This window comes from Dendrobates tinctorius, unplaced genomic scaffold (genome assembly GCF_039654945.1).
Source record: "Dendrobates tinctorius isolate UK_male_01 unplaced genomic scaffold, ASM3965494v1 ptg000056l, whole genome shotgun sequence".
Classification (NCBI taxonomy): Eukaryota; Metazoa; Chordata; class Amphibia; order Anura; family Dendrobatidae; genus Dendrobates; species Dendrobates tinctorius.
Genome location: NW_027361724.1, coordinates 7,284,529 through 7,303,910, shown reverse-complemented (window position 1 = coordinate 7,303,910; position 19,382 = coordinate 7,284,529). Strand labels below are relative to the sequence as shown.

The following is a 19,382-nucleotide window of genomic DNA, read 5'->3' as shown; positions in this document are numbered from 1 at the left end:
CTTATCTCCAGGCTCCGCTAGACAAGCTCCACACCGCAGAGGACACGGAAAAAAGGACCCCAAAACGCACAGAAGTAGCAGATAACTGCCGTGCGATGATCGCATCGCTCTTTACGGATTGACCTGCCATCTCTCCTGACCTGAGCATGACACTGTGATTTATTTCTATGCAGCTGTCAAGGTCAGGAGAGACGACAGCCAGTACCAGGTTTACACTGTGATCCTCGCACGAGTTATACGGCAGTCTGTCTCTGCCCAAAGGATATATTCCCATAATGATCTTTTGGTGAGTTTTTGATGTTGCAGATTTTATGCACCATTTCATCACCCATTAAGTAGAATAAGGTACTTGCATTTTTTTTAAAATACGCACCTAAAAAAAATTCATTGTGAGACCGTAGCCAAAGACCAGCAGATATCACCAGTGTGGCAGTACAATGTATATTGTAACTGCGATGCAGAATGATACTCTTTTACTTGATCAATAAAGAAAGTGCAGGTTTCTTACTTTAGTTGCGAGTGGAGTAGAAATCAATATGTTTTCTTTACTTGTTTGCTTGATTTTCAGAACTGAAAATCTTAGGGGGGTCGGAGCAATCTAGTTATAAATGCATGAAATTATTTTCGGTGCTGACTGAGACATGTTGTTCAGTGTCAAATAAGGATACAGCAAAAGGGGGGAGAGAGTAAATGTAACTAATTTTCTGCTAATGTGTTTTCCATTTTGCTTCAATGCAAATTTATGTATCTTTAATGGAATAAAATTGCTAATACCTATTATTTGTCCTTTGCTATTTGCAAAGTAGTTATGAAATGAAAAAATCCAATGATGAGCCGTTAATTATGCAGAACAATTCCCATCTAGAATCCTTGCATTTTACTGGAGAGGAGTAAAATGATAATGTATTTATTAAATATGAGCTTTACTTTGCAAGGTATTGAATCCTGCTAAGGAAGCCAATTACTTTGCATTGTTTTCCTTACTACATGAGAACATCCCTGTAACGAATGTTTCAGCTCTTGTAATGAGTGTTTCAGCTCTTTTATTTTGTTTGATTGCTTACGTTTTATTCCAATAGTTACTTATAATTAAAGTCGTGAGTCGCATGCTATATATAGTGCGCTCTTTGTCTTAGAAGCCGGGGGGAGTTGTAGAACCATTTTCTTCCAAGAATAACCCAATCAGCACTTTGTTGCCCTCTTCATCAATTCCCTTCTGGGAATTCTCTTTCTCCTAGAGAGTCACACTTGTTCCAGACCCTACAGATAATGATTTGTAAAACAATCCTTCACATCTTTTATTTGGTAAAAGCAGTTCAGATTATGTTTCGTGCTTTGTGGCCATTATCAGGAATTTTAGGACTCATGCACGAAGCCTGTTCAGACTTGCAATATGGGAATCCATCATATGGGCGCTATAGCTTACTATGGAGATGAAATGTTATACAGAGGCAATAAACGTTTTATTCTCATCAGTATCTGTGAATCCCAAGATCAAAATATTGTGCTATATTCCAGATGCTGTTATGGAGTTATCCTTTCCTAGAAGCATTACTTTAGAAACCATAGTGTGCCTCATGAAGGCACCATATGGGGGTGGGTGGAGGGCTGTTGGGTTGACTTTTTCTTGTTTCAGGTCCTCCTAGGTCACATTCATATGTTCAGTATTTGGTCAGTTTTGGACCTCAATATTTGTAAGCCAAAATCAGGAGCGAGTGAAAAATACAGAAGTGGTGCATGTGTGTACGCTTAACAAAAATATACACGCAACACTTATTTTTACGCCCATTTTTCAGGATCTGAACTCTAAAGGGCCTGTCACACTAAGCGATATTGCTAGCAATATCGCTATAACGTCACTGGTTTTTGTGACATTATAGCGATATTGCTAGCGATATCGCTATGTGTGATACTTACCTCCGACCGGCTCCCCCGCTGGTTATCGCTGATCGCGCGAGAACGTCCTGGGCCGTTTCTCGTCGTCAGCTTCCTGCTGGGCTTCCTGTGGCGCCGACGAGCGACGCGTGGACGCCGGCGGGAGGACGCAGGATCGTCTCGTCTGACAGGTAAGTAGCGACCCCCGACCGCTGCTATGTCACTGGTGAGATCTGCCTGTGTGGCAGCTCACTAGCGACCACTTAGCGATACACCAGCGATCCTGACCGCGTCATATCGCTGGTCAGGATCGCTGGTGCATCGCTAAGTGTGACAGTACCTTTAAGGTACTGTCACACTAAGCGATATCGCTAGCAATATTGCTATAACTTGTGACGTTATAGCGATATTGCTAGCGACATCGCTGTGTCTGATACTTACCAACGACCGGCTCCACCGCTGGTTATCGCTGATTGCGCAAGAACGTCCAGCTTCCTGCGGCGCTTCCTGTGGAGAGATGAGCGACGAACGTGGAGCCGGGCGGGAGGACGTCAGGATCGCCTCGTCTGACAGGTAAGTAGCGACCCCCATCCCCAGCGATGTCGCTGGTGAGATCTGCCTGTGTGGCAGCTCACTAGCGACCACTTAGCGATGCACCAGTGATCCTGACAACGTCATATCGCTGGTCGGGATCGCTGGTACATCGCTAAGTGTGACAGTACCTTTAGACCTAAGAAGATCTAAGACTTTTTCTATGTTCACAAAAGGCCATTTTCTCTCAAATATCGTTTACAGATTTGTCTAAATCTGATCAAGATGCTGATTAGACAGCAGGATTAGGTGTGGCTTAGGGCGGCCACAATAAAAGGCCACTCTAAAATGTCCAGATTTACAATATTGGTATGCTCCGCAGAGGACAAAAAAAAGAGTCAGTATCTGGTGCGACCACCATTCGCAGTACGACACATCGCCATCGCATAGAGTTGACCAGGTTGTTGATTATGGCCTGTGCAATGTTGGTCCACTCCTCTTCAATGGCTGGGCAAAGTTGCAGGATATTGGCAGGAACTTGAACACTCTGTCATATACATACTTTTGTGTACATTGACAAATCCTTAGATATTTGACTTCAGCTCATGAGATATGGAGGCAAAAACAGAAGTGTTTAGTTTATATTTTTGTTCAGTGTATTTTTGTGTTATTGCTCCACGCCTGATTTTGGATTACAAATATTGATGTAAAATACTGACCAAATAATGAATGTGTGAACAAGGCCTTAAAAAGGTTTCTCAGGGCTTTATCAATTGACTACCTATCTTTAGAGGGAATCTGTCACCCCATTTTCGGACTATAAGCTGCGGCCACCGCCATCTGGGGTTTATCCATAGTATTCTGTAAGGCTGTAGATAAGTCCCCGATGTAACCTGAAAGAGAAGAAAAACAAGTTATATTATACTCACTAGGGGGCATGGGCGGGTGAGATGGGTGTCGCGGTCCGGTCCGGCGCCTCCCATCATCTAGAGATGACGTCCTCCTTCTTACTTCTGCCACAGCTCCTGTTGAGGGCAGAGTAAAGTACTGCAGTGCTCAGGCGCCGGGAAAGGTCAGAGAGGTCCGGCACCTGCGCATTGCGGTACTTTACTCTGCCCTCAACAGGGCAGAGAAAGTACGCCTGCGCAGGAGCCGCAGCAGAAGTAAGAAGGAGGACATCTTCTCTAGAAGATGGGAGGCACTGAACCGGACCGTTACACCCATCGGACCGGATCCCCGGGTGAGTGTAATTTAGCTTGTTTTTCTTATCTTTCAGGTTACATCGGTGGCTTTTCTACAGCCTTACAGAATGCTGTAGATAAGCCCTGATGGCGGTGCTGGCAGCTCATAGGGCAAAAATGGGGTGACAGATTCCCTTTAAATGGGTTATAGCAACATTTATTTCCTAGCCATAATGATTGAATGGACTAGTAGTATGTAAGTGTGATCTATGGTAGCGGGTGTCACACGTGCACTACTGCTCCTATACAGTATCAGGAATAAGGAAAAGAACATTCAGCATCAAAGTATTTAAAAAAAAAATTTCTTTTATTGTGGCAGGAGGTATAAAAATACTTCCAACCACAAAATACTAGCATCTATTATCATACACATTACAGAATCACCATAGTCCTTAGTAATGTTCTCTAAGGAGCAAACTGGAAATGAATAAGCAGGCATGGGTTAGAGTTTTCTGTTTAGATGTGGTATAAAACAGCCAGTGGAATAAAAGAGGACTATATTGAAAAATATTTATTATGCTGGGATTAAGCTTTGACGGATGGATGATGGATTTTCTTGTCAGTGTTCCTAACTCTGAAGCTTTCCGCCAGTAAATTTGAACAGAACATCAGCAGCATATCCGCCACATGTGAACATACTCTAAAGAAGCTGAGAGGAGATCCCTACAGAGCGTATTCAAGACCTGTCTCAAGGGCACATCTGTATAGGAGTGATAGCTTTAATTCCGCCATTAATGTAACATAATAATAACGTGTTTAACCTTTGAGGGGTCTGAACTTTGTGAATTATGGCAGCTGTTGAAATCTCTGTGTTAGAGGGATTTTTTTTTCCAATCAGTCAAGTTTCATTTGCTTTTGTGATAACATATTGATCTTCCTCCTAAGCCCAATATCACGCTGATGTTGAAAGTTCCATATTGAGAAGCATCTAAGGTCATTATGTTGTGAGAGATCACAGCTATAGACTTCAGGACTCCTCCAGTCGGCTTTCAGGGGAGCCTGGTATAAAGGAGAAATCCCATATTGTGTATTACTTTAAAACTTTCTATAAATATTATTTGTTTCGTAAAAAGAACTTTCAATTTGATTATTTTTCAAATCAGAAACCATCAGTTTTTCAATTCTTCTTGAAGGGATTGTCTAAGATCAGAGAAAAATATTTTTGGCTTTATTAGATAATTGAGTTGCACTTTACTATTAGAGTAAGTGCACACAACCAATGTCTCCACATCTGAGAAAAACGGTCTGATTATTCTGACCAGATTCTGATCAGAATTTGATCAGAGTTCCGTAAGTGTTTCTTGGAGGTGGACAGAGAAAACAAAGTTTCCCCATCTCTTCACCTTCTCCATTCAGTCAGTCTGTAAACATCAAACTATATTTGGTTGTTATCTGAGTGTGGTCTGATGTTTCCCCAAAGACTTAAATTGTCCGACCCTCAGATCAAAATCCGACATGTCACTGGACAAGTGCACAGACCCATAGAATAACATGGCAATTTGGTAGGGAAGATGTCCACCAACAGGTCCAGAGAGGAGACAGGTCACGATCTCTAAAATATAAAGAAGACCTCTTTGGATCTGTTGCTTCCAATCTTACCTACCAAGTAGTTGTCAATTCCTGCTGCCGACACTGGCTCTCATGTCTCTGCACTACCGGAGGACTTCAGTTTATGTGTGAGCTGGATAACCATTTTTCCCAAAGAACTGGGTGTGAGTGCTCTCCATGAAACCAAGGACAACACTTGCCCGCACTCGTCCAATATAACTGGTCCTGTGCAGAAGATCTTAAAGCGACTGTATTGTTTGGAAATAAGGATGTCCATTTTTTTTCCCGGAAACAGCACCAGTTTTGTCCTAAAGCTTCCCTACGTTGTGGGTTTTTCAGTGTTTTTCAAAGATAGGACACCCACCCATCATAGTCTATGGACCTGTTTATGTTTTTTTGTGGACCGAGTGTCTAGACAAAAAATATGAGATATTTCCTTTTTTATCCAAGTCACAATGGGTCAGTGAAAAGAGCGGACAGCACACAGTCTCCAATCTTGTGTGTCATCCGAGTGCTGCACATTCTTAGTTTAGAAATTTGGGGTGGTGGTGGGTTTGACACATTAGGAAAAAACGAATGCCACACTGATGGACACGGAACAAAAATGTATGAAAATTGGATTTAGCAAACTGATGAAGATGTATTTATTTTACTCGCTTACATAGTGCCATTAATTCCATCATCACTATCCCCACAATATAAATTCTTTATCACTATGACCTTGGGAAACACACGCAAACACAGGGAGAACATACAAACTCTATGGTGGGATTTGAACCCAGAACCCCAGTGTTGCAAAGCTACAGTGCTAACCACCATGCCACCATGCTACGATAACTCCATTTTTCACATATAAGGAAAAAACAGATGTCTGGATGAAGCCTTAGATTGTTTCTGATACAGAATCTTGAATTTGTTGTAATATCAAAAATTGTCTGTGGGCAACAGTGCTGCTGTTTCTGGAAAACAGAAGATCTGAACCTTTTTTCGGAAAATCATTTTAACAGACATTTTGCTCACTGACTGCTTCACCCCACAAAATGTTTGTACCTCTATTCACAACTAATAAATATATAAATGAATGTATATAACATGTAACTAATTTTTTTTTATTACCAGGCAGCACATGTCATACCACCGCCCTCCCTGCATTAGTTCGGACCCCGAGCCTTGTGGTGCAACCCTCCTTGGATATGAAGCCATTTGTGTCATTTCCAATGGAAAATAGTTCGGCTGTTGGACTCTTCCCAAACTTCAACACAGTAAGTAAATTTATTGATATATCAGCTTAAAGGAAACCAGACAACTCAATAGCACTGTGTATTTGCATACTCACCGGGTCACCACCCAACTATCAATTGGTTCACAAAGCTCACGTTCTCTCTGGTTGGCAAATCTGCAAAAAGTCTAGTTAAGGAAGAAAATTTACATTCACATTTACCCTTTGCAATGATTAGCTAAAGGATGGAAAATGTAGGTTAAAGGATTTGAAATATAAGGGCAAACACTTTCAATATGGTCCTATTAAAGGGAGAAAATCAGCAGAAAATGGCCAATTGTATAAATCAGGTTCTTGTGTTACATTTATTTTTTAAAAATTGTTGTCAGTGTTTTTTTCTTTATTCATATCACAATCTGTATTAAAGATTAAATAAAATCATAATCTTGCAATTTTCACACTGGCCACTGGGGCTATTCTAGACTCGTACTTCCTGTTCTTTACAGAAGAATTTTCGGAAGTCTCATTATCATCAGAGGCAAGATTACACTGATAGGTAACACCTCTATACACAGCTGATAACACAGGATCCAACAATCAAAATAGCGATGTCACAGACCCGCTCCCTTCACAATGACTTTTGCACACACTAATTAGATGCTTCAACATATAACGTAGGGTACGTCTCTGTAATGCTGCTAAATGTACATGTAAATTACCTAAATTAGCAGGAAGTAGAATAGCCTAGAGTTGAGCGAAACGGGTCGAAAAAATTCAAACGTCGCCGACTTTTGGCAAAGTCGGGTTTCATGAAACGAAACCCGACCCTAGGATGAGGTCGGCCACGAGGTCGGCGACTTACACGCCAAAGTCGCGTTTCAAAAGTTTGTTTTGCGCTCTTTTTCAGCCAATCAGGATCCACGGACACTGTGGGCAACGTGATGACATAGGCACGGGTCACCACCATCTTTCAGAAGGGCATGCAAGTGATTGGCTTGCTTTGGTGGGCGTCACAGGGGGTATAAAAGGGCGTGCACGCCGACCGCCATCTTACTTCTGCCGATCTTAGCATAGGGAGAGGTTGCTGCTGATTCTGTAGGGAGAGCGTTAGGCAGGGAAGAAGACCAAAAAACTGCTTCTGCTGCTAGCGATTTGGCCTTCACAACACACCAGTCACTGTGTGTGCAGTGCAAGGGGAGGCTATATAGTGGTGTATCAGTGGTGTTGGTTGTTGGGCTGCCTTCTAAGGCTTGCTGACAGGCTGGCATTGCTGTTTACCCACTGCTCCGCAAACTGCTTTTTTAAAAGCAATCCAATCTCACTTATCCTCTAGTCACTTTGGTCACAGCTGTGCCATCGAGCCTGTCACATAGCCCTCAGATATTCATTGGGCCTCACACAATCCAAAAGTGTCCAGTGTCCAAAAGTGTGTGCAGAGATTCAAACTCTCACTTATCCTCTAGTCACTTAGGTCACAGCTGTGCCATCGAGCCTGTCACATAGCGCTCAGATATTCATTGGGCCTCACACAATCCAAAAGTGTCCAGTGTCCAAAAGTGTGTGCAGAGATTCAAACTCTCACTTATCCTCTAGTCACTTAGGTCACAGCTGTGCCATCGAGCCTGTCACATAGCGCTCAGATATTCATTGGGCCTCACACAATCCAAAAGTGTCCAGTGTCCAAAAGTGTGTGCAGAGATTCAAACTCTCACTTATCCTCTAGTCACTTAGGTCACAGCTGTGCCATCGAGCCTGTCACATAGCGCTCAGATATTCATTGGGCCTCACACAATCCAAAAGTGTCCAGTGTCCAAAAGTGTGTGCAGAGATTCAAACTCTCACTTATCCTCTAGTCACTTAGGTCACAGCTGTGCCATCGAGCCTGTCACATAGCGCTCAGATATTCATTGGGCCTCACACAATCCAAAAGTGTCCAGTGTCCAAAAGTGTGTGCAGAGATTCAAACTCTCACTTATCCTCTAGTCACTTAGGTCACAGCTGTGCCATCGAGCCTGTCACATAGCGCTCAGATATTCATTGGGCCTCACACAATCCAAAAGTGTCCAGTGTCCAAAAGTGTGTGCAGAGATTCAAACTCTCACTTATCCTCTAGTCACTTAGGTCACAGCTGTGCCATCGAGCCTGTCACATAGCGCTCAGATATTCATTGGGCCTCACACAATCCAAAAGTGTCCAGTGTCCAAAAGTGTGTGCAGAGATTCAAACTCTCACTTATCCTCTAGTCACTTAGGTCACAGCTGTGCCATCGAGCCTGTCACATAGCGCTCAGATATTCATTGGGCCTCACACAATCCAAAAGTGTCCAGTGTCCAAAAGTGTGTGCAGAGATTCAAACTCTCACTTATCCTCTAGTCACTTAGGTCACAGCTGTGCCATCGAGCCTGTCACATAGCGCTCAGATATTCATTGGGCCTCACACAATCCAAAAGTGTCCAGTGTCCAAAAGTGTGTGCAGAGATTCAAACTCTCACTTATCCTCTAGTCACTTAGGTCACAGCTGTGCCATCGAGCCTGTCACATAGCGCTCAGATATTCATTGGGCCTCACACAATCCAAAAGTGTCCAGTGTCCAAAAGTGTGTGCAGAGATTCAAACTCTCACTTATCCTCTAGTCACTTAGGTCACAGCTGTGCCATCGAGCCTGTCACATAGCGCTCAGATATTCATTGGGCCTCACACAATCCAAAAGTGTCCAGTGTCCAAAAGTGTGTGCAGAGATTCAAACTCTCACTTATCCTCTAGTCACTTAGGTCACAGCTGTGCCATCGAGCCTGTCACATAGCGCTCAGATATTCATTGGGCCTCACACAATCCAAAAGTGTCCAGTGTCCAAAAGTGTGTGCAGAGATTCAAACTCTCACTTATCCTCTAGTCACTTAGGTCACAGCTGTGCCATTGAGCCTGTCACATAGCACTCAGATATCAGTGGGCCTCACACAATCCAAAAGTGTCCAGTGTCCAAAAGTGTGTGCAGAGATTCAAAATCTCACTTATTCTCTAGTCACTTAGGTCACAGCTGTGCCATCGAGCCTGTCACATAGCGCTCAGATATCAGTGGGCCTCACACAATCCAATAGTGTCCAGTGTCCAAAAGTGTGTGCAGAAATTCAAAATCTCCCCTGTCCTATATACACCTTGTACCTTGTTTTACCAAAAATGAGGAAGGCTGGTGGAAGAGGCCGTGGAATTGGGCGGGGGTTGGCAGCTGGTAATGATGGTGTTGGTGGTGGATCTGATGGTAGTGGCAAGAGCAAAAGAGGACCGAATGCAGGAGGTGTTGAGCCTGCGTCATCGTCTGGCTACATAAGGCCTCGAATGCTTAGTTTTCTAGGAGTTGGCAAACCGCTTTTAAAGCCAGAGCATCAGGAAAAAGTTTTGTCTTACATTGCTGACTCAGCCTCCAGCTCTATCGCCTCCTCTTCTTCAGTTGTAAAAAGTAAAAGCACTGAGTCGTCATTGGAGGCTCATGTTCATGAACCACACCTTTCCTTGTGTCCTTCACCCCAACCAAGATTGAAGGATGACGCAGGCCATACTACTGATTACTCCATGGAGCTGTTTTCACATACCATGCCTGGATTATCAAGTGAAATGGTGAATTACCCAGGCCAAGATGAATCTGACATGGAGTGCACTGATGCACAGCCGCTGATGGATGATTCTGCTGGTACATTCACTCAGAGCACTACATTGTCCTCGCAGTGTACAGAGCCAGATTCTGACCCTGATGAGACTCAGGTGCCCCTTCCCGCACACTATACCACCATACACGGTGACACAGAGGAAGGTGCACATGACATAGAAGAGGAGGTGATGGATGACCCAGTTGTTGACCCAGATTGGCATCCATTGGGGGAAGAGGGTGCTGCTTCCAATAGCTCAGATGAGGAGCATCCACAGCAGACATCGACATCGCAACAGCTGTTATCTGGCAGGCCCGGAGCACTCCAAAGACAGGTTCCAAACATCAAAAGAGTTGCTGGACAGCTTGTCCAGAGGGTCAAAAGATCACAGCGTGCTAGGCCACAAAATGTCTGCCAAAGTAGGAAGAGTGCAGTGTGGCACTTTTTTGAACAAAATCCTCATGATCAGGCCAAGGTTATCTGTAAGAAGTGCGCAAAGACCTTTAGCCGAGGGAAAAATCTGAAAAATTTGAATACCAGTTGCATGCTTAGACATTTAACCAGCATGCACTTGCAAGCGTGGACACAACACCAAACCTCAAGTGCCACATGTGCAACTGATCACAACGAAGGTAGTCAGCAACGCTACATTGTTTCCCCCACTGTAAGCCCACCGGTTAGCACAGCAGCAAATGTTGAGGTGTTGATGCAAGGCCACAGCAGTCGGGGAATCCCACTGTTATATCAATGAAAGACTGATTCTAGGCCATCAGAAAGAACACCAACTCCATCACCATCATCAACCCTCTCTCAGTCCGCCCTGTCCACCTCTACTTCCACCATATGCAGCTCTCAAGTCCAGCTCACCCTTCCAGACACTATGAGTAGGTCAAGAAAGTACTCAGTCTCTCATCCGCGTACACTGGGTTTGAACACCCACATTGCCAAACTAATCTCGTTTGAGATGATGCCCTTTCGGTTGGTGGAAAGCACAGCTTTCCGCGAACTCATGGCCTATGCAGTACCACGCTATGACCTACCCAGTCGCCACTTCTTCTCTCGCAAAGCCATCCCAGCCCTCCACCATCATGTGAAAGACCGCATTGTCCATGCACTCAAGCAGTCAGTGAGCGGAAAGGTGCACCTCACAACTGATGCATGGTCCAGTCGGCATGGCCAGGGCCGTTACGTGTCCATCACTGCGCACTGGGTTAATGTGGTGGATGCAGGGTCCACAGGGGACAGCGGTGGTGGGACAGTGCTGCCTAGCCCACGGTATAGGAAACAGTTGGCTGTAGGCGTTCCACCCTCCTCCTCCTCCTCCTCCTCCAGAAGCGAAAGCTCGTCCACAGAGCGCAGTCGTACGAGCACTCCATCTGCAGCTGCCACTGTTGCACACGATGTGTCCCCCTATCGAGCAGCTAGTGGAAAGCGTCAGCAGGCTGTGTTGCAGATGATGTGTTTGGGCAACAGACATACCGCCGAGGTGCTGGCCGAGTACTTGAAGCGACAAACTGAGTCATGGCTGGGCAGTGTACATCTTGAGGCAGCTAAGGTAGTTAGTGATAACGGCCGTAATTTTGTGGCAGCCTTAGCCCTTTCAAAACGCAGCCACATACCTTGCTTGGCTCACACCTTGAACCTGGTGGTGCAGTGCTTCCTCAAAAATTATCCGGAGTTAACAGCCCTGCTCCAGAAGGTGCGAAGACTGTGCGCGCACATCCGCCGGTCGCCTGTACACTCCGTTCGTATGCAGAAGCTGCAGCGATTGCTCCACCTTCCCAACCACCGCCTCATTATCGACATTGCAACAAGGTGGAACTCCACCCTGCACATGGTGGAGCGGCTGTGCGAGCAGAGGCAGGCCATAATGCATTTGTGGGAGGATACACGGCCAGGCACTTTGAGAGCAGACATGGAGTTGACAGGTGTGCAGTGGTCGAAGCTGAAAGACCTCTGTAAAGTCCTTCAGTGTTTTGAGGAATGCACACGGCTGGTAAGCGCAGACGACACCATCCTAAGCATGAGCATCCCACTTATGTGTCTGCTCATGCAAACTTTGACGCACCATAAGGAGCAGGCGTCTGCAGCCAATGTTGATGAGGAGGAAGAGGAGGAGGGAATCCTTGATGACATTCAGCCATTGTCTGCTCAGGGACCTCTCCTGGACGAGGTGGAGGAAGAAGAGGAGGAGGAGGATGATGATGGGGATGATTACTTAGGGGAGGAGGATGCATCTCGTGGGGCAAGTGAAAATGTTGGCGTGGCAAGGTCTGGTACAGGGTTTGTGCATGACTGGAGGGATGTGGATTTGCCAGAAAGTGTTCCTCCAACCAGCACTCGCAGTGCATCATTGACACCGGGAACATTGGCCCACATGTCAGATTATGCCTTGCGGATCCTAAAAAGGGACCCCCGCATTGCCAAAATGATGAACGATGACGACTACTGGTTGGCCAGCATCCTGGATCCACGCTATAAAGACAAATTACAAAACATCATGCCACAGGAGAACCTTGACCTAATATTGGCTAATAAACAAGCAACTCTGGTAAATCGGTTGCTTGAGGCATTCCCAGCACACAGCAGCGGTGATGGTTCTCACACGAGCCGTACGGGCCGGGGGCAGCTTGGCAGAGGTGTTCGTGGTGCACACAGCAGAAGTGGCGTTGGAGACAGGGGTTTCATGACAATGTTGTGGACTGATTTTTCAAATACCACTCACACAACTGGTAATACTGCATCGATGGAAAGTGACAGGAGACAGCAGTTGTCAACCATGGTTACAAACTACTTTTCCTCCCATATCGATGTTCTCCCACACAGGTCATTCCCCTTTGACTATTGGGCCGCTAAACTGGACACCTGGCATGAATTGGCACAATATGCCTTACAGGAGCTCGCTTGTCCAGCTGCAAGTGTGCTATCGGAAAGAGTCTTCAGTGCAGCTGGATCAATCCTGACAGAAAAAAGGACCCGTCTGTCAACCCAAAATGTGGATGATCTAACCTTCATTAAAATGAACCATGCATGGGTTTCCAAGGATTTTGTCCCACCTTCCCCTGATGACACATAGGGTGACAGAAAAATGGCTTGCTTTGGTCCACCTCTTCCTGGGACTTGACCTATTTCGCCTTTTGCATCAGCTGAATGTCCAACATCAACATATGCCACTTTCTAAAACTCCCTAACTGTGCTGCCTCCCCCTCCATGGCCGGGGTCACCACCTAGCGCACGACACCGTGCGAGTGCCGTTGCCCTGGACAGGTGGGTAGGCCAACTCTTGGGCGCGGGCACTGGCACAGGGTCCCTCATAGTGCAATCAAGTGTCTCTGACGGTGGTGGTGCACACCCGCCGTCAGACACACCGCTGTACTATGAGGGGCCCAGTGCCAGTACCGACGCCCACGAGTGGGCCCCCCTTGCTTGGGCAGGGCCCCAGCATTTGCAATCTTTACTTCTCCCTGCTCCTCCGCTGTGTAATCTGGGCCGTCAAATCCATACTGTGCCTGACACCGTCTGAGCCTGCCTCCTGAGACATATATTTTGAATGTGTACGCTATCCATACATGTTATCCGGGGATACGGTACCCTTTCTAACCTTTGTGCAATCACGTGCAATCCATACTGGGCCTGACACCGTCTGAGCCTGCCTCCTGAGACATATATTTTGAATGTGTACGCTATCCATACATGTTATCTGGGGATACGGTACCCTTTCTAACCTTTGTGCAATCACGTGCAATCCATACTGGGCCTGACACCGTCTGAGCCTGCCTCCTGAGACATATATTTTGAATGTGTACGCTATCCATACATGTTATCTGGGGATACGGTACCCTTTCTAACCTTTGTGCAATCACATGTAATCCATACTGGGCGTGAGAACGGCTGGCAAGCTACAGCACCTGTGGTTTGCACACGTAAGTTTTTCATTTTTTCAGGAATGACGGTTAGGCCTAATTCCGGAACTGCAGTTGACCTGCACTTACTGGGAAATCATTGTTCGCGGGTAATAATTGTAATCACTCAGTGATCCCCATCACTAACGTTGTTCAGCGGGTTATCTGCACCTGTAAGCGACAAACGCTGGCCTTTTCAGTGTAGCGCACATGCAGCCACGGACATGTAAGGGCATGACACACCAGTTATTGGCCAATCTCATGTTCCAGAGCCTCACGTGTCCCTCTAGTAAGCCAGACTCGGACCGCGGGGCATGACGGAGTCTCGTTCGTTAACGGAATTAAGCTTGCAATGTGTGCATCTGTTCTGTAGCTGGCATGGTTGAGGTTTCCCAGGTGGAGTCGAATTTAACCATAGGCTCCACTCCTGGTGGTGCCCTTCTGGACATTCCTTTAAGGTTCAGCTTTGCAACCATACTGCCCACGTAAAACAAACACTTTGCCTTCATGAACGCTGTTTGGAGGGTCATGACTCGTGGGAATAACGCCGCCCAATCAGTTAACCTGCTAGAGAGATCCTTCATTGCTCCCAAGCATGACATCACACTCCCTAGGAGGAAGGTAATGCCACTGTGGCGACCGTACTCCTGGGGGTGACACAAGTGCACTGATGCCCAGCGACTGCTCGATGAATCTGCTGGTACATTGACCCAAACCACTACATTCCCCTCTCACGCTACACGGCCTGAATCTGACCCTGATGAAACTCAGGTTACCCTTCCCATATACAGTTCCATCTTACACGGTGACAAAGAGGAAGCTGCAGATGAAAGTGCAGGTTCGGCCCACCCGCCATCAGACACACCACCGTACTATCAGGGGCCCTGTGCCAGTGCCGTCGCCAACGAGTGGGCCCCCCCTGCTTGCTCAGGATCACAGCACTTGCAAGGTTGAAATACTGTGCAGTGAGATGGAAGATGGGGACGACGAGGAGTCCAGACAAGTACAGGGATTCCCTAGCGAGGAGACTTATTTGATTGTTTTCAATGTTGGGACAGCAATTTTTGGGGAGCACTATACTCTGGAGAATGATAGATGGGGCCCACCATACACTGTAACATTCCAAAGGTGGACATCAGACACTGGAGCAGCATTTACAGGGACCATTATACACTAGAGCATTAGAAATGGGGCCCATTATGTTTGGAGCATTATTTGGGCCCATAAGACAGTGGAGCTTCATCCATGGGGACCAACATATACTGTAGCATTATGTGGAGCTCATCATATACTGTTTCAAACATTATATGGGACCAATGATTCTGTATGGAGAAATAGATGGGCCTCGTCATGAGATGTAAAAAGTGAAGTATTTTTCATTGCACTATACCGCTATTTCTCTGCCGTATCGGAGCCTGATGAGTTGTGGTATGTGTTAAAGGGGCGCTCTTTCGCCCAGGGCACATGAAAACCTGCAGCCAGCCCTCCCCCCCCACAACTTTAGCCAAATAACCCCCATTTTTCAGTGCGTAACTTGTATTATGAAGTTAATTAAGGTTGACAAGCTTAAGTAAGAAGAATTGATGCTTTTGGCATTCAAATGGGCACTGTAGGTGTGTTTCCTGTCCTCCTCTCACTGCCGACTTTTATTCCCCATTGACTTACATTGGGTTTCGTGTTTCGGGACGACCCCGACTTTTCCCTATAATCGGACGATCTTGCTCGACCCGACTTTTGGAAAAGTCGGGTTTCACGAAACGAAACGCGACCCTAAAAAACCAAAAGTCGCTCAACTCTAGAATAGCCCAATAACAAAAGTGAAAACTCCAATATTTCTTTTTTAAATATACAAATTGCTATATATAAAATAATAAAAAGAAACATTTAACATAAAAACCTGATTTAAACAGCAGCTAGTTTTCTGGTGACGCATTCCCTTTAAGTGACTTAAATGGCTGTACAATAATTACAGTAATTAAAATAGCAATTTCACAATGCGGTGCTATTAAAGGGAATCTGTTAGCAGGTTTTTGCTATGTAATCTGAAAGCACTATGATGTAGAGGCTGAGTGCCTGATTCCAGGGATGTGTCACTTACTAGGCTTTGTTTTGCTGTTTCAATACAATCAGTGTTTTATCAGCAGGAGATTATCACTACAGGACTAGCTGCCTCATGCCTCCTAGTCCAACCATGCCTTCACCTCTGATTAGCAGTTCTCTGTCACTATACAATGTACACAGAAAGCTGAGGTGTGGGTGGAGTATTCACAGATCAACAACGGAGCTTTGCTACAACAGTAGCAGAGAAAACTAATTCTATCACAACTGCTGCACCCAGTAAAGAAAGCTACAATCAGGGTGTATGTCCCAACCCCATGCTGCTGTTAGATTACATAGCAAAAACCTGCTGACAGATTCCCTTTAATGGAATACATTCTGTAGCAAAGGCGGACTTCTGATATAACATGAGATGTGTTATTTTATAGTTCTTAATGCTGACAGCAGCCTTTAGCCTGATAAAAGACATCAGACTCCCCTTGAAGTCATAAAACGTCACATCTCCTACCTGCACTATGCCATTTATCATACTAATATCTATGGTCCTCTTCAGGCCCCCCAGGTGCAAGTTCTACTACTGGATTTCCTATTGCCAGGCTCGGACTGGCCCACAGGAGAACAGGAGAACCCTCCGGTGGGCCCCTGTGCAAGAGTGGGCAACCACCCTCTTATATGAGCAGTACTTGGCACAATATTCTTGTATCACTACGTGCAGACAAAGGTGGCATCTTATTCATTTAGCTCATTGTTATATAAATTTGTGATTGAGGATAATGTCACATTTGCATGTAGAAAAACAGGGGGGCCCTGGAGTTGGTTACTGGCGGGCCCTTGACCCCACAGTCTGACACTGCCTATAGCTATGTCCCTGGAGGTTGTGATTCTTGTTATTGATTCTGTGGCTATACAGCACAATTCTGTTTAAAGCTTTATATTCTAGAATTGCTATTTGGGAATTTGCAGAATATGTAGGGTAAATGAAGGTGACTTTATCCTGTACACGTACCATGTGTTCTTATTGCCTGGGAGATATTTACTTACTAGAGAAGAATGATTTTACAAACCTCCCATATTTCTGTCTTGCCAGCTATTTATTTAGAAAACAGACATGAGATAACAAGTTTCCATCTAAGTCGTCTGAGGCTTGAATTGCAGTGCAGCAAGCCGTGTGCTGGCCGGGAATGCCTCTCTATACACAGTTTAGAGTGCGTGCATTGATTTTTTTTTTAACTGGAAAGAGTCAATTGATTTTGGGTTTCATCTCACCAAAAGCGGTTTTCATATGGATTTAAATCAATGTTCCATCAGCTAGGATGAGTAACGCTTCTACTTAAAGCTGCAGGGGAGCGCACTCCTCCACTTTGAATTTTTCCAGACAACACAGTTTAATAAATTCATTGTCTAAAAAGATATTAAGTGTTTTATAACATGCCTTGTACCTGAGATGTATAGTCTTTAACGCCTTAACGACCAGAGGTATTTTAATTTTGCATTTTTGTTTTTCGCTCCCCTTCTTCCTAGAGCCATAACTTTTTTATTTTTTTGTCAAAATGGCCATGTTGAGGGCTTGTTTTTTGCGGGATGAGTTGTTCTTTGGAACGACACCATTGATTTTAACATATCGTTCACTCGAAAAAGGGGAAAAAAATTCCAAGTATGTTGAAATTGCAAAAAAAGTGAAATCCCATAGTTGTTTTTTCTTTTACCATGTTCACTAAATGCTAAAACTGACCTGCCATTAAGATTCTCCAGGTCATTACGAGTTCATAGACACCAAACATGTCTAGGTTCTTTTTATTGAAGTGGTGAAAAAAAAATTCCAAAGTTTGTAAAAAAAAAAAAATTGTGCCATTTTCCCCATAGCGTCTCCATTTTTTGTGATCTCGGGTCGGGTGAGGGCTTATTTCTTGCGTGCCGCACTGACATTTTTAATGATACCATTTTGGTGCAGATACAATATTTTGATCGCCCTTTATTGCAATACGTATAATGCAATATTGCGGCGACCAAAAAAACGTAATTCTGGCATTTTGACTTTTTTCTCGATACACCATCTAACAATCGGATTAATTCTTTTTTATATTGATAAATCGGGTGATTTTGAATGCGGTGATACCAAATATGTGTTTATTTGATTTTTTTACTGTTTTATTTTGAACTAGCTGAAGAGCCCGGCGTTGCCTGGGCATAGTGACCAACTGTCGCTAGTTATAACAAATTATAATGATTATATTGCACATAAAAACATTTCACATCATATATTCAACACTAGAGATTTGCAACACAAATTAATTAAACGATTACCCAAGTATTGATAGTATTTTATTTTCAACTCATTCAAGAGCATTTTGATAAACAACATTTTTGTTTTTTCCTTTCGGTGCAAAGATGAACAGATTTTTGGCAGTTTCAACTCTTGAACAGATCACGTAAAGTTGACCATGAGAAAAGCATGGTGATTGCAAATCGATCCCTACTACTTTCAAGGACTGTCCCTGAGCATTGTTAATGGACATTGCAAATAGCAGATGAACTGGAAACTGGAGGCGTTTAAAATCAAATAACAAATCAGATGGAATGAGTGGAATTCTTGGAATGAAAATGTCCTCTCCTTTGGCACATCCTGTTTCTGAGCTGTGTATCTAATCCTATCCTGTGCGATACTGTCTGCTGAGCCGTGTATCTATTCCTATCCTGTGTGATACTGACTGCTGAGCTGTGCATCTATTCCTATCCTGTGTGATACTGCCTGCTGAGCCATGTGTCTAATCCTCTCCTGTGTGATACTGACTGCTGAGCCATGTATCTAATCCTATCCTGTGTGATACTGCCTGCTGAGCCATGTGTCTAATCCTCTCCTGTGTGATACTGACTGCTAAGCTGTGTATCTAATCCTATCCTGTGTGATACTGGGCTCCCCCTGCAGTCTGTGTCAGAGGGTGGTCTGTGTTGGCACGGTAATAAGTTGTGTTATTTCCAGCTTTACAGAAGGACGATAACATCATAGAAATGATAAGAATAATAGGCCTCAGTTACCACAACTGTCTACAAAGAAAACTGTTGCTGATAGCAACCAATCACAGCTCATTTTTCATCTTTTAAACAGCTCTGGGACAGCGTGGCGAGTTTTGAGTGGCGACTTTTGTGTTTCGACTTTTATGTGGCGAGGTTGGTGTATGTGTGGTTAAATGTGTGCGGAGGGTGGTATATGTGTTGAAGCACGTTTTAGTGTGTGGCTCATTTTGTATGTGTGTTCATATCCCTGTGTGTGGTGAGTATCCCATGTCAGGGCCCCACCTTAGCAACTGTACGGTATATACTCTTTGGCGCCATCGCTCTCATTCTTTAAGTCCCCCTTGTTCAC

At 44.7% G+C, this 19,382-nt stretch overlaps 1 protein-coding gene across 5 annotated transcripts in view; it reads left to right on the top strand.

Moving 5' to 3' along the window:
• The window catches only part of ZNF385B (zinc finger protein 385B), an 837,627-nt gene that overhangs the window by 592,586 nt on the left and 225,659 nt on the right, over positions 1-19,382 (top strand). For all 5 annotated transcript variants that reach the window (XM_073577477.1, XM_073577475.1, XM_073577474.1 and 2 more), the window contains one exon: positions 6,315-6,457. In XM_073577477.1, coding sequence (XP_073433578.1) covers positions 6,315-6,457 — 143 coding nt within the window. The remainder of the gene's footprint in view (positions 1-6,314; positions 6,458-19,382) is intronic.